Genomic DNA, 26,061 nt, shown 5'->3' on the forward strand with positions numbered 1-26,061 from the left:
ATATATATATAAATGGCCTAGAAAGCTGACCCTAAAAAGGAGTGGAGGTTGGTTGCAAATGGTGAAGACAGAAGCCACCAGGCTGTTCCTGCTGCTCTGCCTGAAATTCTGTCCTCTCATGCACATACACCCCCAAATGGTCTCTGCCCTGCAAAAGGGAGGGCAAACCTTAGTGCGAGGAAATGGAAGTCTAAGAAAATCCAAGGAGTTTAAGTGTCCTGGCCCCGGGGGAATAGTACAACCCCAAATGCTGAGATAACTTGGGAATGAGATCCGGAGCGGCCGTCAGTATCCAACTGAGAAATGACAAAACAGTGGCAGGGAGATGCCAACCCGGAGAGGGGCAGCTCTCCGGGATGGAATAATCTTCGAAATACACCTGCTCAGAGAGGAAACACGGTGCAGAATGCTGGGTCCGTGTGTGCCACCATTTGTGGACAGACAGGGGGGTGCGGCGGGGGAGGACGGACATTCGCTTCCGTACACAGTGGGTACCCCTGGAAGGGGACCAGACTGTAGGAGGCCACCGCATCCCAGTAGCGGGGTGGCTGGGCAAAGGGGTGAGGGGCAAAACTCCTCACTGTGCTTTCCCCAGTTTGAATTGCAAGAACTGTATCACGTGCTCAAAAACACAAATAAATAAAAATATAAATAAATAAATAAGTTAAAGAATATTTCACCTGATGAAACACTAGTTTGGTAGAACAGATGTGTAGAGGGATGGCTTGTAAGGGCCTTAAGAGGACGCCCAGAAATCTCCTGGAGTCTGTACAGACTAACTAGGAAAACTCACGGAGAATCAGCCATACTGCTCTAGGACTCTCCATTTGCTTTGTTTCTTTATTATTATTTTTAAAATTTTCCAGGTAATCTCTGCACCCAACGTGGGGCTTGAACTCACGACCCCAAGATCAAGCATTGCAAGCTCTTTCGATGGAGCCAGCCAGGCGCCCCTCCACTTGCTTTCACTTCAAAATCCACAGACTTGAATACTGCTTAGGGCGGGAGTGGTGGTGATGGCAGATTACTCTGCTTACGGTCACAAAGGTGTGGTGTGGCAGGAAAGTCCCCCCCGTGTCTCCTCTTAGGGTCTTGCTGCCACCCCACTGACTGTGCACAAGCCTTGTTTTCTGCTTCTCTGGCATCAACTTCACACGCTGCTCCTAATGTAATTCCCTGCACAAAGACTGTCAAAGATATGTTGATTTAACCGATTATGAATCTCTTGGCTTAATGTTCCAAAACTAATTCCTCCAGCATAAAACCACCACAACTGGGCTGTCTTTGGGGATGGATCAAATAAGGATAAATATCCCATCCAACAGCATTTAGAAAATCGGGGCAATGTTCTGTTGCGGGGAGCTACCAACAGAGCACACTCTAGTCTATTTGTACTGTAATCGGCTTGGGAAAAAGTCTTGCCACAGTACAAAACTAATTTCTGATATGGAAATCAATATGCAAACAAGGACAATTCACCAGCAAGTTCAGGCATCCAAACACACTTTCGGGGAGAAAGAACACAAGGCTGAAAGTCTACTGTGTGTTGGCAGCCAGGAAAAGCAGCATAAGAGAACAGAGCTGATCATGTTTTCCACTGAGCCACTTGAACATTTCAGAAGGTCACGGCCAAGTTCAAGGACTGGAACTTTAATGTTCCATGAATTCAGTGGAAAGACCTCCAGTTTCCCTTCCATCCAACGTGATGATTACACAGACCCAGAAAAGCGGAACTTTCTTCTGGAACATAAAACTTGTCCCACCGTGGGACCCCCTCTCTTTCCTTCCCTTTTCTGCTCTTCCATAATGAGGCCTGGGGAATTGGTAGCAGGCCACCCCGTTCCAACCGTGAACCAGCTCGAGCTAAAGGAACAACGCCCATGGTCACTCTCTTTGAAGAATAAATTAACGCAGACATTCAGAAGAGGCGGCTGACCCCCATAAAAGGGCTTTAGTCCCAGTGTTTGAGCAAAAAGGACAGTCACAGTGGTAAATATCCTCACCCTGCACCTTCAGCCCTATATCCATACAGTGCCTGAATTTTCATGATGACCCTGCCATCTTACTCGGTGCATCGCCCACTTTTCAGTTAACAGACACTGATTGGTTATGAACACCAACATCCAGCACTGATGACATGCCATCCCTGCTCCTGGAGCTTACTGAACTGAACTCTAACAGTGTTCTCTCCTGGTGCGGGCACCACTTGGTTTAAGTGAGCTAAAACTTAATGGGAACGTGGTGGTTTGGATTAAATCCTACAGAGAGAGTGTAAATTTATGAATCGTTTTAAGCATAATAAAGAATATTAACCCACTGAGTGGTAGTGGGGTGTCCAGCCATACTCTATTTGCTTTACATCATGACTTTGTTGATTTTATAATATTGAACCCCTTGGTCCCTTCGGATTCCTAAAGGAGACTGTTTTTTCTTAGACGTTTCAACCCCACAAAGGGTTGTGTGTTGCATTAATATTTGGCTTCTTTTCATTTTTGTCCCCATGAATCAGGTTTCCCTCTTGCTTCTGGCTGCTAAGAAACTTAGTGCCAAGCTCGCAGCCTCCCGCAGGACACTTTGTGGGACAATCGTGTCATCTGCATGTGGGGAGCGGCAGCTTTTAACCAGTCAGTCCATTTCTTCTAAGTTGTCAAAATCACGTGTGCCGTGATGCGTAGCATTCCTTTCGATCCTTCTCGAGTCTGCAAGGCATATAGTGATATATGCAAGGCATATAGTTCCATCAGGTCATTTGTATTTCCTCTTTTCTTCCTTGTGGGTCTTGCTGGAGGTTTGTCAACTTTATCGATCGTTTTAAGAACCAGCTTTTTGTGGGCAGTGTGCCTGGGTGGCTCTGTCAGTTAAGTGTCTGACTTTTTTTTTTTTTTTTAAAGATTCTATTTATTTATTTGACAGACAGATCACAAGTAGGCAGAGAGGCAGGCAGGAAGAGAGAGGAGGAAGCAGGCTCTCCACGGAGCAGAGAGCCCCATGCGGGGCTCGATCCCAGGACCCTGGGATCATGATCTGATCCGAAGGCAGAGGCTTTAACCCACTGAGCCACCCAGGCGCCCCAAGTGTCTGACTCTTGATTTGATTTTGGCTCAGGTCATGATCTCAGGGTCCTGGGATCGAGCCACACATCGGGCTCTCTGCTCGGCAGGGAGCCTGCTTCCGTTCCTCTCTCTCTGCCTGCCTCTCTGCCTACTTGTGATCTCTCTCTGTCAAATAAATAAATAAAATCTTAAAAAAACATTTTTTTAAATCTTAAAAAAAAAAAGGTCAATTGAACTTCATCAAAATGAAAGAGTTTTGGTCTGTGAAAGACCCTGTTATGAGGATAAAAAGACCAAGTGGAGATCGGGAGAAAATATTTGCAAACCACATACACAACAAAGAACTAGTTCATTTATAATAATGAACTCACAGGACTCAGGAGGAAAAAAAATCTAGCACTCCAACTGGGAAAAGAGTGAGTGACATGAACAAAATATTTCACTGAAGATTTTTCTAGTACGATAAGCACATGAAAAGATGTTCAATATCATTGCCATCAGGGAAATGCAAATTAAAACTATAATGAGGGGCACCTGGGAGCTCAGGCGGTTAAGCACCTGTCTTCACCTCAGGTCATGATTCCAGGGTCCTGGCATCAAGTCCCGCATCGGGCTCCCTGCTCAGCGGGGCCACGGATCATTAAACTGCGGCATATCCATACCATGAAATACCATGAAAAAATTAAAAAGGAACAAATGTTCGACGCACACAACAACCCTGATTAATGTCCAGAGTATTATTCTGCATGTAAATAGCCAGTCCCCAAGGCTTACAGGCTGTAATGTTCTTGAAATAACAAAGTTGTAGAAACAGAATAGATTAGTTGTTGCCTAGGTTAAGAAGGGGATGGGAGGAGGGGTGCCTGTGGCTCAATTGGTTAAGCGACTGCCTTCAGCTCAGGTCATGATCCCGGAGTCCCTGGATTGAGTCCCAGGTTCGAGTCCTGCATCTGACTCCCCACTCAGCAGAGAGTCTGCTTCTCCCTCTGACCCTCTCCCCTCTCATGCTCTCTCTCACTCTCTCAAATAAATGCATAAAATTTAAAAAAAGGGGGGGATGTGGACACATTCAGGGAACTGAATGTGGCTACATGGGAGGGATCCTTGTGGTGATGGAAATAGCCTATAACTGGACTGTACTGGTGTCAGTATCCTGGTTGTGATATTTTACTGTTGTCTTGCAAGATGTTATCACTGGGCGAATCTGGTTAAATGGTACAGGGGAATCTTTCTCTATTATTTCTTAAAACTGCAGATGAATCTTCAATTATTGCAAAATTAAAAGTTTATTTTCAAAACATGAAATTCATTTTCCACTTTTATATTGACTTTAATTTACATCTTGGTGAAAACTTACATAAAAACTATACACTTTGAATATCATTACTTTTTTTTAGTTTTTGAGGAGGACTGTAAACCACAAAGTGATAAAAATTAGAACATACTAACGTGGAACACAGGAAAAAAAAGCCGAGGGAAAAAAAAATAAAAGAACAAACTTTGCCACATAAAATTCAATCATTCCTGATAAAAACAATGAAAATGAGCAAGAAAATTATTTTCAACAAACCTACAAACTAATGGGTCATCTGAAATCCTGGACTTTTTGTATTCTTTACTAGGATATTTCATTACTGATCAGAACAGTAGGAATAAACAGTGGGAATGCATTTGTGTTCTTGACCCAGGCCTTGCTAATGTCAGGGTGTGCCTGCCCTGCCCATTCTCCTTTCTTAGGGCAGGCCAGCCTCTTGGAGATGAAAAAACTGTTTATAATGATCTGAGCCCAGAAGCTTACTCTGTTTTACTTAGCAACATAAAAACAGTCTTTACACAATGTGACCGTACACTGAATTTTCTAGAATTTTCTACGAATGCAACTAACCAGCACACTGATGGAAGAAGACAGCACTTTGCATGGCTCGGTTTACCCTGCGTTGCCAGCATTATAGTCATTGGTGTCAGCACTGCGTGGGTGTTTGAACCCCCTTTATTCAGACCTGTTTATATACACCCCGCCTCCAGCATTTACAGATTGAAAACAACATGGCATTTGGTTAGAAGTTCTTTTCCTTTTATTTTTCCTGTACCTTATAGGTAGGGCGTGATACTGATCTTTTTTCAGTAATGCATATAGGTAAGTTATAGTATGAGTGGATTTCATATCAGGCTGCATTATACAATATTCGTTGATTGAAAAGTGCAAGCGGGTCCAGCAAGGTGGACCTCCAGAAAGCACTCTGGTATTCCTTTCTCCTTGACGGAATTCTACTCGCAAAGCTGTGCACGGGAAATAAAGTGGGGGCCCCGGAGACACTAACAAGAGCAACAAAGCCAGGACCAGCTAACAGCACACGCTGTGAGCAAGCAAGTGGGTGAAACTAGCGCCACCTTCTGGCAGAGATGAAAACAACAACACAACACCAAAACAAAAACCCCCCCCAAAATGGCAAAACTTACTTCAGGCTCTAGTACCCGCCCCACTCTCACCCTGACCCATGCAAAAACGTTCTTCCTTCTTCCCTTAACTGGGCATAAAAGATATGACCTTACACTTCAGTGGTATCCTCTACAAGGAATCCCTTTTTGTTTCCAATTCTGGACAAACACAGACTTCCTTCTGTACAGAATGCACCTAGAAAAAAAATCACTGGGTGTATATGGAAAGTTTTGGAAGTTCATAAAAGGGGAACCACCGGAGAAACCCAGGTAAACATGAACCTGTAAAACAAAGTTATTGGAAGAAACAGGAAATTTTAGAAAATCTCTAACTTGCATCCCCAAATTCAAGGAGCTTTTGTAGCTTCAGAGGTAGAGCAAGGAGTCATGAAGGAGAAGCAATTTGAGATCAGAGAAATTAGGCTAACGATTAAAAACACAATATGTGAAGTAAAGAAACACACAATAAACATACTAGGTGGTAAACGGTTAGAAATCAGAAGATCGGGGCCACTTGGGTGGTTCAGTCAGTTAAGTCTCCAACTCCTGGTTTCAACTCAGGTCATGGTATCAGGGTCCTGGGATCCAGCCCCTGCTTCAGGCTCCACAGTGCAGTGTCCTTGAAATTCTCTCTCCCTCTGCCCTTCCTGCTTGTGCATGCTCTCTCACTCTCAAATAAATAAATAAATCTTGGGGGAAAAAAGAAATCAGAAGATGAATGAAAAGTCACCTAAAGAATCAAAGAAAATATATAATGTGGAAGACATACCCAGAAGACCAAACAGACATATGTGATTCTCCTGAGGGGAGAGTCCAGAGTGAAAAGAAAAGCAACAATCAAAGTGTAACAGGCCACTGGGAGGGTATTTAATCAACCTGCCACCAATCCTATTAACAACTCTGAGCAAAACAAGGCGGCAAAAACTGAACGTACACACATCATCTCCAGCAAACTTTCTGTGTACTATTTAATGGCAAAGGCAGTCACAGTAAAATGAGAACAAGGACATCGCTAGCATTTAATACAACTTGGGTTGCCTGCACAATACAGCAGAAAACAGAAATAAAAGATGTAACCTCTGGACATCAGTCATCATCAGGGAAATGCAAACCAAAACTGTGGTGAGATATCACCAGTCAGAGTGGATGAAATCGACAACACAAGAAACCACAGGTGTTGGCAAGGGTCTGGAGAAAAAGGAACCCTCTGCACGGCTGGTGGGGATGCGAACTGGTGCAGCCACTGTGGAAAACAGTAGAGAAGTTCCTCAAAAAGTTAAAAATAGAGCTACCTGAAGATCTAGGTATCATACTGGGTATTTATTATCCAAAAGGCTATAGGTACCATTATCTATGTTTAGAGCAGCATTATCTACAATAGCCCACTGTGGAAGTAGCCCATGTGTCCCCTGACAAATGAATGTATAATGAAGATGTGGTATAGGGGTGCCTGGGTGGCTCAGTCAGTTAAGCCGCTGCCTTCAGCTCAGGTCATGATCCCAGGGTCCTGGGATCGAGTCCTGAATCAGGCTTCTTGTCCAGCAGGGAGCCTGCTTCTCTTTCTGTCTCTGCCTGCCACTCTGCCTGCCCTTGCTCTCTCTATGACAAATACATAAATAAATAATTTTTTAAAATCTTAAAAAAAACAGATGCGGTGGGGCGCCTGGGTGGCTCAGTGGGTTAAGCCGCTGCCTTCGGCTCGGGTCATGATCTCAGGGTCCTGGGATCGAGTCCCGCATCGGGCTCTCTGCTCAGCAGGGAGCCTGCTTCCCTTCCTCTCTCTCTGCCTGCCTCTCCGTCTACTTGTGATTTCTCTCTGTCAAATAAATAAATAAAATCTTAAAAAAAAAAACAAAAACAGATGCGGTATATATATATACAATGGAATATTCCTCAGCCATAAGAAAGAAGGAAATCTTGCCATTTGCAATGACAGGGATGGAGCTAGAGGGTATAAGGCTAAGTGAAATAAGTCAGAGAAAAACAAATGCCATACGATTTCAGTCATATGTGGAAAATTTAAGAAGTGAAACAAATAAAGGGAGAAAAAATGAGAGAGAGGCAAACCAAGAAACAGACTCTTAGCTCTAATGAATGGACTGGCGGTCACCAGAGGTGGGGGGAGTGGGGAGGATGGGGGATGGGGGTAAGAGGAGACAGTAAGAGGACAGTTATCGTGATGAGCACAGAGTCGCTGACTTACTATATTGTACACCTGAAACTATATAATGCTGTATGTTAACTACACTGGAATTAAAATTAAAAACTTAACAAAAAAGGTACAATTACTGGCATGGAGGAGACAAAAAGCATTGTTATCTGAAGCTGGGGCGCTTGGGTGGCTCAGTGGGTTAAAGCCTCTGCTTTTGGCTCAGGTCATGATCCCGGGGGTCCTGGGATCGAGCCCCACATCGGGCTCTCTGCTCAGCGGGGAGCCTGCTTCCTCCTCTCTCTGCCAGCCTCTCTGCCTACTTCTGATCTGTCAAATAAATAAATAAAATCTTAAAAAAAAAATACAATGAGGGGTTCCTGGGTGGCTCGGTCAGCTAAGCGTCTGACCCCTGGGTTTGGCTCAGGTCATGATCTCAGGGTCGTGAGATCGAGCCTCACATCAGGCTCCACACTCAGTGGGGAGTCTGCTTGAGGATTCTTTCTCTCCCTCTCCTTCTGCTCCTCCCCCCACTCCCCTGCACGTCTCTCTCTCTCTCTCAAATAAATGAATAAATCTTTAAAAAAAATACGAGTGTTCACGTCAGCAGCACACAATCTAAAATGGGAATGACACAGAGGTTAGTATGGAAGATAACATACAAATTTATGAAGCATTCCATATTTTAAAAAATGACTGGGGGGGGGCACCTGGTTGGCACAGTCGGTATAGCATGTGCCTCCTGATTTGGGGATCATGGGTTCAAGTCCCCCCTTATGCCTACAGCTTACTTAAAAAAAAAAAAGACGACTACAGAATCTCATCCACATAGTAATGAAAGTATAAAACCTGACATAAACTCAACAGCGAGAGGAGGATAAAGAAGAGAAGAAGACCAGACTTTACAGAAAGACAAAAAGGAGAACTCAGAAAAATGGAGAGAGCCACATTTCTGAATGGAAAGAGTATAAAAATGTCAGTATTACTGGGGGGAGATGCAGGGAGAGGTCCCCCCTCTGAGAATCACAGAAAAGGAGGACTCAGAATGGAGGGGGCAAAGCCCAAGCCAGCTCGCCACCTTTGCATCTCTGTGCAAAGTCAGAGAAAAACCTTTGCCCCACACCCAAGTCCTGACTGACCACACACTCCCAGGACGTACAGTGCCACGGAACCACCACAGGGTATCATCAAGCTAAGATAAGAATCCAGGACTTCATTGACGTGAATACCAAGTTCAAAACCTCCTCCACCGCGGGGTTACCCCAGGCACTGCCAGAAGTGAAAACACATTCCTGGCTCCTCGATGATGGGGGGATAAAGCGAATGTGGTGCTTAAGTCCAGTAGAATGTGACTCAGCCTTTAAAAGGCAGGACATTTTACATAGGGTACAACATGGATGAACCCTGAAGACACACTAAGTGAAGTGAGCCGGTCACAGAAGGACACATGCCGTATGAATCTACTTACGTGGGTTATGGAAGAGAGCCAAAGTCTTCTCTACATGGAAGCAGAGTAGAATGGTGGCAGGGGGTGGGATGGGCAGAGGGGGGCTGGGAGTTGCTGTTCAGTGGGTGCAGGGTTCCAGAGATCTGCCCTACAACATTGTGCATGCTTAACGATTTGGGAAGGTGGTCCATCTCATGTGAAGTGTTCTTACCAAATAAAAAAATGAATTAAATGTAGAAAAAGATAAATGAAAATGCTGAATCTAAAATGTTAACTTTTTTTATCCACAAAATGTATTCACCAATAAATGATCCATGTAATATTACAAAAAAAAAAAAAAGCAAAAGAAAGAAAGAAATAGGAAAAAAGAATGAAACCGAAAACCTCATTCCTGGCAGTCTGTGATTTTCTGCAGGCTCTCATCCCCAAGTAGATGCGGTGCCCCTCCTTTGTCCTCAGGGCCCTCAAGAACTCAGCTGAAATCAGCACACCCCCTACCCTGAGCCTCCTTTCTGAATGTCCCATCACTTCTGAGGCTGAATGACTCCTACAGCTTCCAGTCGGTCTGTTCCTTTTCTCACATTTCCGGAAAACGTGGGCCAGGAGCTGGTGTGGGTGTCCTCGCTACCCCCAACTGTCACTTTGCAACGGTCTCTATTCTGCCCTGTGAAAGGCACCACCTCCACGTCTGAGGTTCATGCTGTGACACCCAGCATCCTCTTTTCTCTCCTTGTCATCCACTGACTACCCCCATCCCAATCTGTCAAGTCCTCTACATCCAGGCTCACGAAGCCCCCCGCCCCCCCGCTGCTCCATGCCAGGGACCGACCCACCCACCTTCCGGCCTCTCAGGCCCGAGACCTCCAACATCCTTCTACCTCTACTCTCATGCCAGCAAGCCCACCTGTCTTGCTGTCTTGCCACAGTCTCTCAGGCCCTGTTTCCTCATTGGCAAGTCGTGGTCCCAATATTTTCGAAGCATGAACTTGCACAGTCTGCATAATATCTCTATCTATAAAGCGGCAAGTATAGTGATGATCCTGGGTCCTAGCGTTATTGTAAAGACCAAAGGAGATAATACGTATCAAGTACTTAGGACAGTGGTTAGCACACAGTGTGCAAAGAATGTGAGCTATTGGTAGGGATTCCATTAACAGACAAACATTATTTTCAAACATATTTTAACGAACACGTTAATTCTTCCATTAACAGGGGAAGAAAATAAGGCAGATGCTTACCCGACTGAGCCACCCAGTTATCCCTGAATTTCCTTCCTTTTTTAATGCCGAAGACTATTACATTGTATGCATACACCATATTTTGTTTTTTCATTCATCCATCAATGGACCTCTGTGTCATTTTCACCTCGTGGATACTATGAAAAGCATTACAATGAACATGGGTATGCAGACAGCTGCCCCACCCCCCGGCAAATGACGACGTCACAGAGGAAAGAATCTGGACTGGATGTGAGTTTGGGAACACGGCCAAACCCACATGAGCCCGTTTCTTCGCATGTAACTTGGCAATAAGACGGTCCACCTTCTGAGTTAGTGGCGTTAGTGCCTTCCCACATCAAAGAGAACAAGCGTCTTAGGCTGGAGCCGCAGGTATGCTGTGTCTGATGCAGGTAACCGGGAACGGATAGGCACGTGGGCGGGCGAGGACACGGATGCCTTTTTGGATGCGAGCCTGCTTTGATGCTGGAATGTCCTCTGAGATGTATGAGAGTCCATGAGCAACAACAGAGCTTGACCAAGGTGCAGCTGGCATGGAACGTTCCCTTTCCTTAACTTTGAGAAAACACTGGTATCAGTTTAAAATAACACCATTCTTTTCCTTCCCACGTGTGCAATGTATAGAATGGTCTGAACGAACACTCCCATGTAGAGCCAGTTTTTGTAACGTTCATCGGCGTGGCTCCAGGAACCTCCCTCCAGCCAAGCGCTGTCTCCAGAAGGGACTGGTGTTCGAGGTCATCCCTTGGGCACCCATCAGATCTCATGTCACTAGCCCCACAGATACTATGAACAGCAATCTGACCCTCCACCTACCTCAAAGCCACCGGGAGAATCAGCAGTCCCTTTTCGGGGGCGAAAACCCAAAGGATCAAGAGCAGGGACTCAGAGGGCTGTCTGCATACCCAAGTTCGTAGTAATGCTCTTCACAGTATCCACAAGGTGAAAATGACACAGATGTCCATTGATGGATGATTGGATACACAAAATATGGTGTATGCATACAACGTAATAGTCTTCAGCATTAAAAAAAGGAAGGAAATTCAGGGATGCCTGGGTGGCTCAGTCAGCTAAGCGTCTGCCTTCATTCGGCTCAGGTCATGATCCTGGGATGGAGTCCTGCATCGGGCTTCCTGCTCAGCACCAAGTCTGTTTCTCCCTCTGCCTCTGCCGCTCCTCCCCACTCAAGCTTTCTCTCTCCAATAAATCAGTTAAAACAATGACAAAAAAGAACCCATCAGGGCCTTTTAGAGCTGTTGATTCGACCCTTCAAAATGCACCTAGAAGCTAATTGCTGCTCTCAGTTCCACGGCCCAGCCCAGGCCACCTCCTTGCCAGCTCTGGTCCTGCCTCCCACTCCATCTGTCCACGCTCAGCAAGCAGCCATGGACTCCCTTCGGAATGAGGTCAGATCATGTCACTCTTCTCCTCCTTGGCCTTTCTGCTCCAGCCTCCCACTGCTGTCCTCGCTCATGGGGCTCCAGCCACAGCAGCCTCTTGCTGTTCTTGGATGGGTCACCCCTTTCTACCCAGCTGACGTCATCACCTCCTCCACGTCCTGTCTATGTGACTCCATGGACACAGGCGTCTCTGTCCTTTTCCCTAGAACAGTGCTGGGCACATAGAAAGCACCCAGAAATATCTGCTGAATTAATGAATGACCAAAAGGAGGGCTGTTTCCTCAAGTCCGGTAGTTACCCGGGTGCTCAGAAACCCAGGCTCAGAGCGGAAGGGCACAGCGGACTTTTGACAAGGCTGCCACCTAGTGGCTGGATTCCTTCGTAGTTTTGTGGGCGCTCACATTTCCTGGGACCCTGGGATGAGCTGTCCACTGGGCAAGCAGGGAGGGCAGCCGCCCACAGACAAGCAACCACTCCCTTCTCTAAATCTATTCCTATAGGGTAAGATGAGATATACACAAAGAGCACCAGAGGGAGAAAAGGAAGAGTGTCTCTGGGCTGTAACGCAGACAGGTTGACAATATTGATCTAGAAAACCAGCAGGAGAGGATGCTGGATGTGGAAGCGTTGGGTGGGCATGGGAGTTACAAAGTCAAACTCGTCTGGCCTTTCTTTAGTTCTTTTTCTTTATGACTCAAGGTATAGAGAACTGATGGAAGTCCAGTAAAGTCTGGCATCCAATGCGGCTGCCATTTCTGATACACCAAATCATTCCCATCTTTGTCTCCATGGTACTGAGATGGAAAAACCCACACCTATTACCGTACCAGCACTTTCGTTTCCCTGTTTCTCATGTGTGTAAAAACAAAAAAATGTGATCCCATATTCGAATGACCACTTGCACTCCTAGGCCCTGCAGGGGTGGGAGACCCTCCAGCCCAGAATCACTGGCTGACAGGCACCATTCCCATGCAGCCCCATGGCTGGCTCACAGGCAAATGCATGGGTCTGGATTTGCCATGAATGAAGCAATCTGGGGACACGGGACAAATGCCAAGAGCAGCAGATGTCCAAAAGCTGATTAAAAAATTGCTGAGGACTGCCTACATTCAAAAGTAAGTTTCCAGTGACAAAATGTAATTTTCAAATTCAACTGTATTAATTCAAAGGACATAATTTCATTGGAGTAAAGTAGGGAGTGTACTGCATTCGAATGGGGACTATAGGAATAACAACTGCACCTTAGCAGCCCAATAGGCCATGTAAACTGTAAGTTTAGAGAGCCTGATGTGGGGCTCGATCCCAGGACTCTGAGATCATGACCTGAGCTGAAGGCAGCAGCTCAACCCACTGAGCTACCCAGGCCCCTCATATCCTGTTTTTAATTTTTAAAGCATTGTATGTATATGTTTAAAAAATTTCAAACAGTATAGAAAGATCTAGTATGAAGTCTCTTTCCCCCACCCAATTCTGGCAACTCCTCAAAGATAACCACTTTTAATCCCTCCACAAAGAAAGTTATGATTTCAAATATTAAGTTAATGTATGCTTTTAAAAAAATCAAAGCATACAAATCATCATACCATAAGCACCATGTTCTTTCCCCCACTTTATAACGTACTTTGATCTTTCCCTATTTGTACATACAAACCTACTGTGTCAATTTTCATGGCTGCATACTATTCCATTGCATGAAAATCACTTATGTAATCAGTTCTGTACTGATACACACCTGTTCCCAGTATTTTACTATTATAATAATGCTTCAACTGTCCATATTTACTGCCATCTTTTTTCAAGTAAATCAGTAATATTAAATGCCAAGGAGATACTTGGTGGAAGGTTATACACATTTCAAATGTAGACAGATATTATCAAACCACCTTTGTATATCAACTATAGGTAGGGTCCTGCTCCCTGTACCCTTGATAACACCAGAAATGCCTTTCATATTTCCTCATCAGTGAGAGGAAAGAGCACATCAATTCTTGTTTTGTTACATTTCTTTACCTCTATGTGAGACTTAGCATCTTTCTAGAGCCTACCTTTATTTTTTAATGTGAACTAGCCATTTTTCTATTGCATTGTTTTCTTTTTCTTATTGATTTATATAGGCTCTGTGTAAATATGCCTTCTGTTACATGGATTGCAAATTAACTCCCGCTTTTTACAAAACAGTTTTTTATATTTATTGTGATTTTTTTTTCATCTTTTCTTACATGGCTGATGTGTTTGTTTCTACTTGGAGAGGCCCTTCCAAGGCTAAGACTACAAACTGACTCTGAGGTTTTCTCTTTGCATGTTCATGGTTGAACTTTTTAAGATCAAAATCTTTAATCCACCTGGAATTTATTTTGATGGAGAGGGATAAGATCACGATCCAGCTTTATTTTTTTATTTTTTCCTAAAGACCCAATCAGTCATTATTTTCCAATGCATTATCTAGCTGGATATAAAATGCCATTTTGTCCAATCCTGTCCCATCTCTATACTACCCTAGGTGTAATCTGGACTTTCTCCATTGTTCTGCTGAAGTGCATATCTATTCTCCAGTTCCAAGATGCTTAAATAGTCCCTCGACTAAGAAATTTTAGAAATTTTCTGGTTATTCTAGAATATTTTGTCTTCTATATCAGGGCTTATCAACAGAGTCACTATTAACATTTTGGGCTGGATAACTCTTTATTGTGGAGGGCTGTCCCATGCATTGTAGGATGTTGATCAGCAATCCCTGACCTGTACCCACTAGATGTCAGCAGCACCCCCCTAATTTAGACAACAATGTCTGCAGACATTGCCAGTTGCTCCTTGGGTTAGGGTGGAGGACAGAAGGCCCCCAGTTGAGAACCACTGTTTTAGATAAACTCAGAATCATTTTACCAGTGTTTGCACTCCAGTCAATTCCCACTGATATCTTAATTGGGATGAAACTGAATTCATAGAATAATTAAGATAATGTTATTATATTTAAGATACTATACTTAAGATACTATACTTATTCAATTAATATTGATGAAATTCAATCTTTATTATATTTGACCTTCCTATTCAAGCACCATGTATATCCTTCTACTTATTTACATCTTTTATGTCCTTCCAAAGAGTTTTAAGATTTTTAAAAATATATATAGGCTTTTATAAGTTTATTCCTAAGTACTTCACCTTTTATATTCCTTTATAAATGGGATCGGTTTCTTGTGTTACTTATCTCCTCTAACCAGTCACTGATAAGAAAGCTATTCATAGGGGTGCCTGGGTGGCTCAGTGGGTTAAAGCCTCTGCCTTTAGCTCAGGTAATGATCCCAGGGTCCTGGGATCGAGCCCCGCGGATCCCAAGGTCCTGGGATCGAGCCCCGCATCAGGCTCTCTGCTCAGCGGTGTGCCTGCTTCCCCCTCTCTCTCTGCCTGCCTCTCTGCCTACTTGTGATCTCTGTCTGTCAAATAAATAAATAAAATCTTAAAGAAAAAAAAGCAAGCTATTTATATTCAATATCCGACAACTAACCACAAGTTGAACTCCTACTGTATCCAATAGATTTGAAGGACATTCTGGTTTTTTCTAATGATACAATTTTCAGGAAATTCTAAGCATTTCTCTAAGCATACAATGTTATCCTCTGGAGAAAATCATCACTTTTGTTCCCTCATTTCCAGTACTTCTGTAGCTAGAGCTCCCCTGGCTCACTGCCTTGATTTAATACTTGCAGGAAAATCTGGATGATGGTGGTAATGAGGCAATCTTGAATCATTCTTGACTTTAATGGGAATACTTCCAGGATTTCACCCTTGAGGACAGTTCTGGCTGTGGCTTGAGATACATGTGTTTTAATCCCACTAGAGAAGTATCCCTACATTTATAGTATACTAAAAGTTTGTTTTTAAATCAGAAAGATTGCTAATTTTGCCAAACATGTCTTCCATCTCTGGAGATGACCAATGGCTCTCCTTTGGTCTAGTAATGTTGTAAAATAGATTATATTCCTAAATGCCCAAATATAACACACTCTTGGAGACCATAAATCCACTTGGTTGCAATCTACACTATTATTCTTTTAATTTCTTATAGAATTCTACTTGTTAATATTTCGATCCCACATTTTTTTTAATAATATAGGAATGTTCTTTTTTTTTTTTTTAAGATTTTATTTATTTATTTGACAGAGAGAAATCACAAGTAGATGGAGAGGCAGGCAGAGAGAGAGAGAGAGAGAGAGAGGGAAGCAGGCTCCCTGCTGAGCAGAGAGCCCGATGCGGGACTCGATCCCAGGACCCTAAGATCATGACCCAAGCCGAAGGCAGCAGCTTAACCCACTGAGCCACCCAGGCGCCCCTCGATCCCACATTTTTACATCAATATTTGAGAGTGAGAGGATTCTGTCATTTTTTTTTAGTGGTGCCCTGTTAACTTTTGGAATTAACGTTTAGGCTGGCGTGATAAAAACAAGCTGTACTTTCATTTGTTGTATATTTAAAACCAAATGTCTGTATTCAGTACGAAACCAGTCCTTAAAATAGTACAACCATTGTATAGAAATATGAGGCCTTTACATAAAAAAAAAAGTCACATATACTTTTCATAGATTCAACTTTTTGGAAAACTGAGTAAATTAAAATACACCTTTGAAAGCTAATCTGCCTTGTGGCATTTTATGCAGAATTCAAAAATTTTAAGTATACTACTATTCACTTCCATTATAAATTAATAATGATGTATTTCAGCTATTTTCCCAATTTAGACAATTTTGCACGGAGATGTGCACTGTAACAGTCAGACCATGGAAATCTTAGCTCTCTTATGTACCTGCGCCCAAAGAAAATTAAATACATTCCTGATGCTTCCCATGCTCTGAACTCAGACACAATGGCTAAAAACCCTTCTTTCTGATTCTCAGAAAACCAGTGAAACGGAAAGTTCGCGGTTCCGGTGGCCACCACAGCCTAAGTGATTCACAGGGTTTTTCCAGGTTTCCAGAGGATCCAGGAAGGATGTCGAACGCCCACGTCTGAGAGAGTTCTACAGGGTTCATTCCCTCCAACGCACCTGTCACCACGACAACCCCAGAACGGGCACCCCTCTCTCACACACACGTGGCCAGTAATACACGTCTGATGAGGGGAGGGATGTAGGAATCATGAAAGGGTTTTCATATCACCAAGATGAATGGCCTGCTTAGGTCCCTCCCACCGGGGGTCCCTCCCGCCTGGCTCCTTCCCACCTGGGGTCTTCCGACCTGGGTCCTCCCTACCTGGGTTGCTCCGCAGGCGGCTCTCTGCAAGCTCGGAGATGGCTCCAGCTGTTGAAGTCTTTTTCAGTCGAACCACCCCGGAAGCGGTGGTACTTCCCGGTTTGTTGAGCATGTCCTCGCTACTGGCCCTCTTGAGCTAAGAGACAGAAGGACAGAGGAGGAGAATGTATACTGTCAGTAAGGAGTGCTATAAGCCAAGAAAGCACCGAGCAGTACCACCTGCCCAGTGGTTGAGACGCAGTAAAGACACTTGTCAGAGCACGACCGTGTGCGGCAGAAAAATGCAAAGCTAGATAAACCTGCGTCTATCATTTACAGTATGATCTTCCACTATGTTTCAAAGAACATTACATATGAATATTATGCATATGAATATTACGCATCATGTCACATTTCAAATAATGAGTTGTGTTTTTTTTTAAAGCTGCTTTTCTGTTTTGGGTGTTTTTTTGTGTTTTTTTTTTTTTTTTTTAAAGATGGGAGCCTATGAAGAAAGAACTGTGAGATGCACAAAAAGTGAGGTGAGGGTAATGCACAAAAAATTAAAGGGCAAGAAAAAACAGCTTAAAAATATACTTCTCAATTCTAGACATGTATATATGTGTCTATATGTATACATACATAGATAGATAAACACACACATATGTATATGGAGGAAAAGGATGATACCATATGCTCCACACCACGCACTCTGTATAAGATCTCACACAGACAACATGTTCAGAGGGACGAGAGGAACCTTCTGGAGGCCAGAAGAACACTGCTAATCGAGGACAGAGAGAAAGGAGAATCTCTGCTCCTTTTCTGCTTTCCTTCCTGTTCTGGAAGCAGCGTAACAAATGCTTGTTGAAAGGAATTAAAGTCTAAGAGTTGGGAGCCCCTCAACGAGCTCACAGTTCTGGCCCAGGTAAATGACATTCACGGTTGATGAGAAACACTGCAAATACATTTTTGCAATCATGGTAAGTCTTCTGGGAAGAGTATTTCTGAAGAGGACTAGTACTAAAAGGCTGGAGCCAGGCAGATGCCTGGAACCATTCTCAATTGATCTGACATCTGAAGAAAGAGGCATGAAAACGCCCTCAAGTCCATGGAGACTGCCCACCATACGGGCTGACAGCCCAAAGTCCTGCCCCGTACTGCGGCACTAACTTCAGGGTCATTTACTGACGATTAGGTGTTTATATATTTGCACACAAACACAAATTTCCATTTTTGCATTGTTTAGATTTTGGGGTATTACTCCACACACCCCAGAATGGCTTGAAAGAGAAACAAAACAAAACAAAACAAAATGAAACCAAGTGTTGGTGAGGTTGGGAAGCACCTGGAACTCTCTTCTGGCGGAAGTATGAACTGGTAAGATGCTTTGTAAAACTGTCAGGATCTACTAAATGGAATATCTGCACCCTGTGATTCAGCCAGCCCACTCCTAAGTCTGTATTCAAGAGAAATGAGTATGTAGGTTCATCAAAGGGACATTCACAGCAGCTTGATTTACAACAGCCCCAACAGAACAACCCAAATGACACTCAACAGAAGGGGCAAATTAAATAATGATTTAGCATACAATGGAAAGTACACAGTAAAAGAAGAAGGAGGAGGAGGAGGAGAAATACTGATACACTAATAAATGCATGGATCCCACAGACATGCTAAGTCAAAGAAACTAGACACAAAAGAGTATAACCATATTTGGGTAAAACCAAATGACGGTGACAGAAGTCAAAATACTGGTTACCTCTGGAGGAGTTACTGACTAGAGCGAACCCTCCAGGGGTGCAGAATGTTCTTTTTCTGTCTTTTCTTTCTTTCTTTTTTTTTAGATTTATTTATTTATTTGGGGGGGGCAAGATCAGAAGAAGGGGCAGAGGGAGAGGGAGAGAGAGAGGATCTCAAGCAGAGTCCCCAATGAGCCCAGAGCCTGATGTGGGGCTTGACCTCATGACCTTGAGATCCTGACCTGAGCTGAAATCAAGTCTCAGTCTCAACCAACTGAGACTCCCAGGCGCCCCTGGAATATTCTATACTTGCCTTGGTGGTGGTTATACAGATATAAACACATGTAAAAAAAAATTCAGTGAGCTGTACAGTTAAGACCAAGATTAACTGGCTCCACATACTTTGTTGTAAGTATGTTTGGCCTCAACAAAAAAGAAAAGGAAAAGGAGGGGTGGGTTGTAATTTGGGTGAAGCCCTGGTTCCCTTGCAAATACTAGTCTACTTTTTTCCTTTTCCCTTCATTGTTCTTTTAGAATTTTTTTTTATTGTGGTAAACTATATCTAACATAAAATTTGCCATTTTATTTTATTTTTTTAAAAGAAGATTTTATTTATTTGACAGACACAGCGAGAGAGAGGGAACACAAGATGGGCGACTGGGAGAGGGAGACGCAGTCTCCTGCTGAGCAAGGAGCCCCATACTGGACTCTGGGATCATGACCTGAACCGAAGGCAGATGCTTAGCAACTGAGCCACCCAGGGGCCCAAAATTTGCCATTTTAAGTGTATAGTTCAGTGGCATTAAATACATTCCCATGGGGGCGCCTGGGTGGCTCAGTGGGTTAAAGCCTCTGCTTTCAGCTCAGGTCATGATCCCAGGGTCCTGGAATAGAGCCCCACAGGGGCTCTCCACTCAGCAGGGAGCCTGCTTCCCACCCCTCGCCTGCCTCTCTGCCTACTTGTGATCGCTGTAAAATAAATAAATAAATAAAATCTTAAAAAAAAAACAAAAAACATTCACATGGTTGTGCAACCATCACCACTATCCACCTCCATCATCCTGCTGTGAGACTTTACTCATGAAATAGCAACTCCCCATAGCATACTTTCTAAAAGAAGGAAGATGGCAAAAGTCTTCATAGTAGCTTAGAAATATTGGTCAATGTCTTTAGACATTTAAAAACAAAGAGCGAATATTAAATGGATGATTTGCATGCACTTCCAGTCACTAGAAGTGAGCAGAACCATATTTTCTGGCGCATAGCACAGAGCCCTAGTTTAACAAGAGGACTAAACAGCACTTGGGTTGTGGCGGAAGTCACTGGATTGCCCTGCCTCCAGGTGCCCCATCACGGTTTCTCTATGTCCTGTCTCAGAGTAACAAGGGTTCCTGCTCCCAATTTCTCCAGCCTCTCAAATTATCTGTCAGGTCACCAGTGAAATATGTGTTTATTACTAAAGGACAATAGTTCATGATGTCAGCAACTTTTTTTCAATAGAAAAAAACAAACAAAAAAACTCCAAAACAAAACAAAAACAAAAACAAAACAAAACAAAACTTTACTCGCTCTGCCTAGAAGCATGCCCAGATGCCTCCCTGGGTCCCCAGAGAAAATCAGTTCTGATTACTTTATTTTTTTTTTTAAAGTAAAGATTTTTATTTATTTATTTGATAGAGAGATACAGAGAGAGCACAAGTAGGGCAAGCAGCAGGGAGAGGGAGAAGCAGATTCCCCACTGAGCAGGGAGCCCAATGTGAGGTTCAATCCTGGGACCCTGGGATCACAACCGGAGCCGAAGGCAGCTGCCCACCCGACTGAGCCACCCAGGCATCCTCAGTTCTGATTTTAGATCTTGAAAATTCCCTGTACACTACCTCAAATGAAAAAGAGAAATCGTTGCAGTTAAGGGAAATTTTTAAGGCAGCAATGCAAATGATAAGCACTTGATTCCGCTGACCTCTCTCTGATTCTGGGACAGGACTAAAATCTGTTAAGTCTGATGCAGAGTTTGGAATAATTAAACTCCACAGCCAAAGGCCGGGAAAGCAAACGCTCTGTCTGCAAACCTGAATGAGGGGAATCCAAAAATAAGAGTACAACTCCCCGGGAACCCCGTCGCTCCCACCCGCTCCCACTTCCCCTACTCAGCCCTCCCCACCCTCCCTCCCTCCCCTCCCTCCCCTCCCTCCCCTAACTGAAAGTGCCTTCGGTGGTCCCACCCACAGCCTCCACCCACCTACAGGCTCCGCCCCCTGGGGGTGGAGCCCACGGGGGCGACCTTGCTCCTCCCACCCCGCCTTTCCCTAAAAGCACAGTCTTTGGTGAGAAGACAGGCAGAAGCCACAAGAGGACTGGAGTCAGCAAGCAGTGGAGACGAGTCCCTTCGTGGTCCCACTCTGTCATATAGAGATGTGACCTGCCCCTTCCAGGGAGAAGGACACCCCAGATGTACTACCGGCCAGCAGCAGGCTATCTCCTTCCCATGCAGCATGGGAGTTTGGGAAGCTGCAATGCATTTAGAGGGGGGCAACTTCCACAAGGAATCCCATCTGAGAAAGATTTACTGCTCAGAGGCTCCCTCAGAAGCCTTTTCCTCTGCAGCAAGCCTCTTCCTCTGTCACGCTGTTTTGACCGCGACATCAACGTCAGGCACACAGAGCTATGGAGGCTCAGTAATTCTTGTTCTGTCTCTATTCAGGCCTGTGCTTTGGGCTTCGTTGGCTGGTCACTGAACGCGTTGAGATTTCTGGTTTGTTACAGAAGATCACTGGGCAGGTTTGCATTTCGGGTGTTACTTTGATATGTTTAATAAGCATTTTCAAGAATGCGGTTCACTGATATTTAAGCTGCCGAGCACCTGCACAGGAAAGCTTACAAAGGGGAAAAAGTTTAAATAGCTCACAGATTAATGTAGCTAAGAAATTCCTCTCGATTCCACAAAGATGGGGCAGGAGCGGAATCTGAAGCTTTCTAAAATCATACCTATCCTAATCCCATCTTCAAAGGCAGAAACCGTGTTCTGGTCAGAGCACCAGCTCTCAACCTCGGGGGAACGAGGATCCTCAGAGGGCTTGTTAAAATGCAGACAGCTGCGTACACCCCAGCCTCCAATCTGCCTCCCCTCCCCCGCCATCCCCAAGCTTCAGATTTCCAAGGTCTGGAGTGAGGCCCGAGAATCTGCATTTCTAACAAGTTCCTGGTTGGTGCTGCTGCTGCTGCTGCTGCTGACCTGGGGACCACACTCTGAGAACCAATGGTTTAGCACAACACTGTTGGTGGAAATATAACACCAGCCATGCATGGCTAGGGGCCCTATTAACAAAGTGAGATGAAAGGTAAAATTAATGTTAAGAATATATTTTCTTAGGGCCGCCTGGGTGGCTCAGTCGTTAAGTGTCTGCCTTCAGCTCTGGTCATGATCCCAGGGTCTTGGGATCAACCCCACATTGGGCTCCCTGCTCACTGGGGAACCTGCTTCTCCCTCTCCCACTCCCCATGCTTGTGTTTCCTCTCTCACTGTGTATCTCTGTCAAATAAATAAAATCTTAAAAAAAAAAAGAACATATTTTTTTAACACATTCAAAATATTATCAGTTAGTGTAAAATATATTAATAAGGCATTTTATATATTTTTTGGCACTGACTCGTCACACTCAGGTGTGTATTTCACACTTAACGCACACTTAATTCTGACATTTCAGGGGTTCAACTGCCACATGTGGCCGGCGGCTAGTGTTTGAGGCAGCACAGGTGGGGAGCACTCCTGGAGAATGATTACGTAAGCCTGGCTGGGTCTCCAAGCCTCACGCAGAACATGCTTAAACCACAAGTCCCTGCCTTCCAAGGGTGGGGAGCCGCAGCCACCCTACCCACAGGGTCAGGGGCAGTATATGACTCATGCGTAGCCAAGCAGAGACTTTTCCGAGTTTTTGCTTGTTGTTTGATTTTTTTTTAATAACAATGTTTTTTTTTTATTTTTTTAAAGATTTTATTTTATTTATTTGACAGACAGAGACTACAAGTAGGCAGAGAGGCAGGCAGAGAGAGAGAGAGGGAGAAGCAGGCTCCCCGCTGAGCAGAAAGCCCAATGCGGGGCTTGATCTTAGGACCCTGAGATCATGACCTGAGCCGAAGGCAGAGGCTTTAACCCAATGAGCCACCCAGGCGCTCCCCACTGAGCCACCCAAGTGCCCCTGATTTTTTTTTTAAAGATTTTATTTATTTATTTGACAGACAGAGATCACAAGTAGGCAGAGAGGCAAGCAGAGAGAGATGGAAGGGAAGAAGGCTCCCTGCTGAGCAGAGAGCCCAATTCTGGGCTCGATCCCAGGACTCCGGGATCATGACCTGAGCCGAACGCAGAGGCTTTAACCCACTGAGCCACACAGGTGCCCTTGATTTTTTTTTTTTTTTTTAAGACAGATCAGAAGTAAGCAAAGGAACTAATTGGAAGTAAGCAAAGCAGTCAGGTCTTCCAAGGGATGAGCATGCTGGCAGCCATGCTTTGTAACACAAGGTGAAGGAGACCAGAGGTTAGCAGGAGACAGGAGCAGTGGGGCAGAGGTGAGCAGAGATGAGTGACAGAGAAAGAGTTCTGGTGTGTTCCAGTCCCTGGTCCTGGCCTCTCTGAGCTGCAGACTTGTCCCTTTGTTCTACCCTCAGTGACATGGGAACCTCAGATAAGCTCAACCTATTTCTTTTCTGTTGAAGGTCCTTAAGCCATTGCTTTGCTATTTGCAATGAAGGGGGTCCTGACTCATAGACGTGGACCTTACTAATCGCCAGAATGAAGTGGCCAGTCTGCATCTGAGCACCCCAGGGCTTTCTGTTCCCGTGCTGGGCTTGAGCAGCCCATGGAAGACCCACAGCGACATCCTCCGGGCCATCTGGGCTCCTCGCCCCTCACTCCTCGTTTTCCTATTTGTGACCAGTTCAAATATATCCATGCCATATGTATCCACTTACTATAAAGCAAATATGGTAAAGATGGCAACTGTAGCATCCAGGTGGCTGGTGGTGTATGGGTGTCACAGTAATTCAACATCTCTGGGTGCTTGCCATTTCCATAGTAAACTACGGGGGGAAGCAAATCCTTTACACGCGGCGAGAGGCGGGAAGAGGAAACTGGTCAAAACGCAGAAACATGCCGAGGGCCAGAGAGGTACAGACTCGGTACGGTTCCTTCTGCTACCCCTTCCCTTGAATGCTTTCTCTTTTATAGTGTAAGACCCGGAGACCCCAAGCATCAAGATGGCAACATGGATATTTGCTTTTCTCCTGACATTTCCCCCATGGGACAAGTTTCCAAAAACATTTACCTGTCAGGGGCAGAAGCAGCCAACATTTCATTGTCCTTAAGAAACCCGCCTGAGCTTCAAACCTTTTTTATTAAACACTGCTTTCAAAAACATTTTGACAGATTCCAGAAGCTCTAATGGTCTGAAACATACATATTAATTTAAAATCTCTATTAAAAATGTCTCCTTGGGGCACCCAGGTGTCTCAGTTGGTTAAGCATCTGCCTTTGGCTCATGTCATGATCGTGAGGTCCTGGTAGAGAGCCCCATGTCAGGCTCTCTGCTCTGTGGGGAGCCTGCTTCTCCCTCTCTGCAGCTCCCCCTCCTCATGCTGTGAAATAAATAAAATTAAAAAAAAAAAGTTTCTCAAATGTGCTACAGGTGAAAGAAAATAAAAATAAAAACCATGGAAATAATGGGCAAGTCCAGCATAATGGAACGACAAACAAAATTGTAGGTAGGGCAGTTTGTGCACATTTAATCCTCGAGGTAAATAAGGTATTACCTTCATTTCAGAGCTCAGGACAGTACGTAGCTTGCCTGAGTCACAGAGCCAGAAAGTGGAGAGCGAGGAGGGTGCATGGGGGCCCACGGGGCACTTTCCATTGAGTGACCAGGGATGACATCCGACAAGGTGACATTTGAGTATAGACTTAAGAAATGGCAGAGGAGCAGGGGTGGGGGGAGGAGGAATGCTCCAGGCAGAGGAGGCGCAAACAGGCTGCTGCAGGGTTGCGTCTAGCTCATGGAGGGGCAATGCCACTGGGCACCAGGAGAGCATGTGTCTGGAGCCCAGGGGGAGCAGGGCAGGGGGGACGGCAAGGACATCTGAGAGGCGATGGGATCTCCAGGACGTCACCGGCTTTATCAAGGACTTTGCTTTTCACCCTGAGTGAAATGGGGAGCCCTGAGGGGCTTCTCAGTGGAGATGTGATGGCACATACGTGCTGAGAGGACCGCTCTGGCTTCTGCGGAGAACGGAAGGTGGGGTGCAAAGACAAAAAAGGATGGGGATGCTTCAGGAAGGCCGTGCAAGGAAGGTGTCGGCAAGAGCCTGGGGGTCCCAAGGGAGGCAGGCGGTGGCCGTTGGCTGAAGCTGACATCGATTTGGAAGTGATGGCGTTTTGCTGATGGCCTGTGGCATGTGAGAAAAGCAGGGCCCAAGGCGGTGGCGCTGGCCTGAGCTGCTGAGAAGATGAAATGACTCAAAGGGGAAGATTCAGGGGGGCGTGAGACAGAAGGGAAGGATGTCTGTTTTGGACTTTTACATTCTAGCTGCCTTTGATTGATCTTTATTTTTATTTTTTATTTTTATTTTATTTTTTTTTTTAAGATTTTATTTATTTATTTGACAGAGAGAAATCACAAGTAGATGGAGAGGCAGGCAGAGAGAGAGAGAGGGAAGCAGGCTCCCTGCTGAGCAGAGAGCCCGATGCAGGACTCGATCCCAGGACCCTGAGATCATGACCTGAGCCGAAGGCAGCGGCTTAACCCACTGAGCCACCCAGGCGCCCCTATTTTTATTTTTTAAAGATTATTTTAGAAAGAGAGAGATAGCACACACATGAGTGAGGGAGGAACAGAGGGAGAGAGAATCTCAAGCAGACTCTGTGCTGAGCACAGAGCCCAACAGGGGGCTTGATCTCACGACCCCAAGAACACGATCTGAGCCGAAACCAAGAGTCGGACACTTAACCGACTGAGCCCCTCAGGCGCCCCTCTGGGTACCTTTTAGACATCTAAGTGGGGATGTCACAAAGGCAGCTGGAGGGCTCCTGGGTAGAGATGCAAATTCGTATGTCATCCCCATGTACAGTCGACCCTTGAACAACAGCACAGGGGTGCCAAGACCCATGCAGTCAAAAGCCCAGGTATGACTACGGACTCCCCCGAAACTTTATTCATAGCCTACTACTGACCAGAAGCCTTACAGGTAACATAAACAGTCGATTAACACCTCATTTGTATGTGACATGTATTACATACTGTGTTCCTATAGGAAAGTGAACTAGAGAGAAGAAAATGATAGGAAAATCAGGAGAGAAAATACCCTTACAGGACTGTTCTA

The 26,061-nt window shown here is 44.8% G+C and overlaps 1 protein-coding gene across 5 annotated transcripts in view; it reads right to left on the bottom strand.

The window, feature by feature from the left end:
• SPECC1 (sperm antigen with calponin homology and coiled-coil domains 1) overlaps positions 1–26,061 on the bottom strand; it is a 285,593-nt gene that overhangs the window by 174,109 nt on the left and 85,423 nt on the right. For all 5 annotated transcript variants that reach the window (XM_032320263.1, XM_032320264.1, XM_032320262.1 and 2 more), the window contains one exon: positions 16,973–17,108. In XM_032320263.1, coding sequence (XP_032176154.1) covers positions 16,973–17,108 — 136 coding nt within the window. The remainder of the gene's footprint in view (positions 1–16,972; positions 17,109–26,061) is intronic.

This window comes from Mustela erminea, chromosome 18 (genome assembly GCF_009829155.1).
Source record: "Mustela erminea isolate mMusErm1 chromosome 18, mMusErm1.Pri, whole genome shotgun sequence".
Taxonomy (NCBI): domain Eukaryota; kingdom Metazoa; phylum Chordata; class Mammalia; order Carnivora; family Mustelidae; genus Mustela; species Mustela erminea.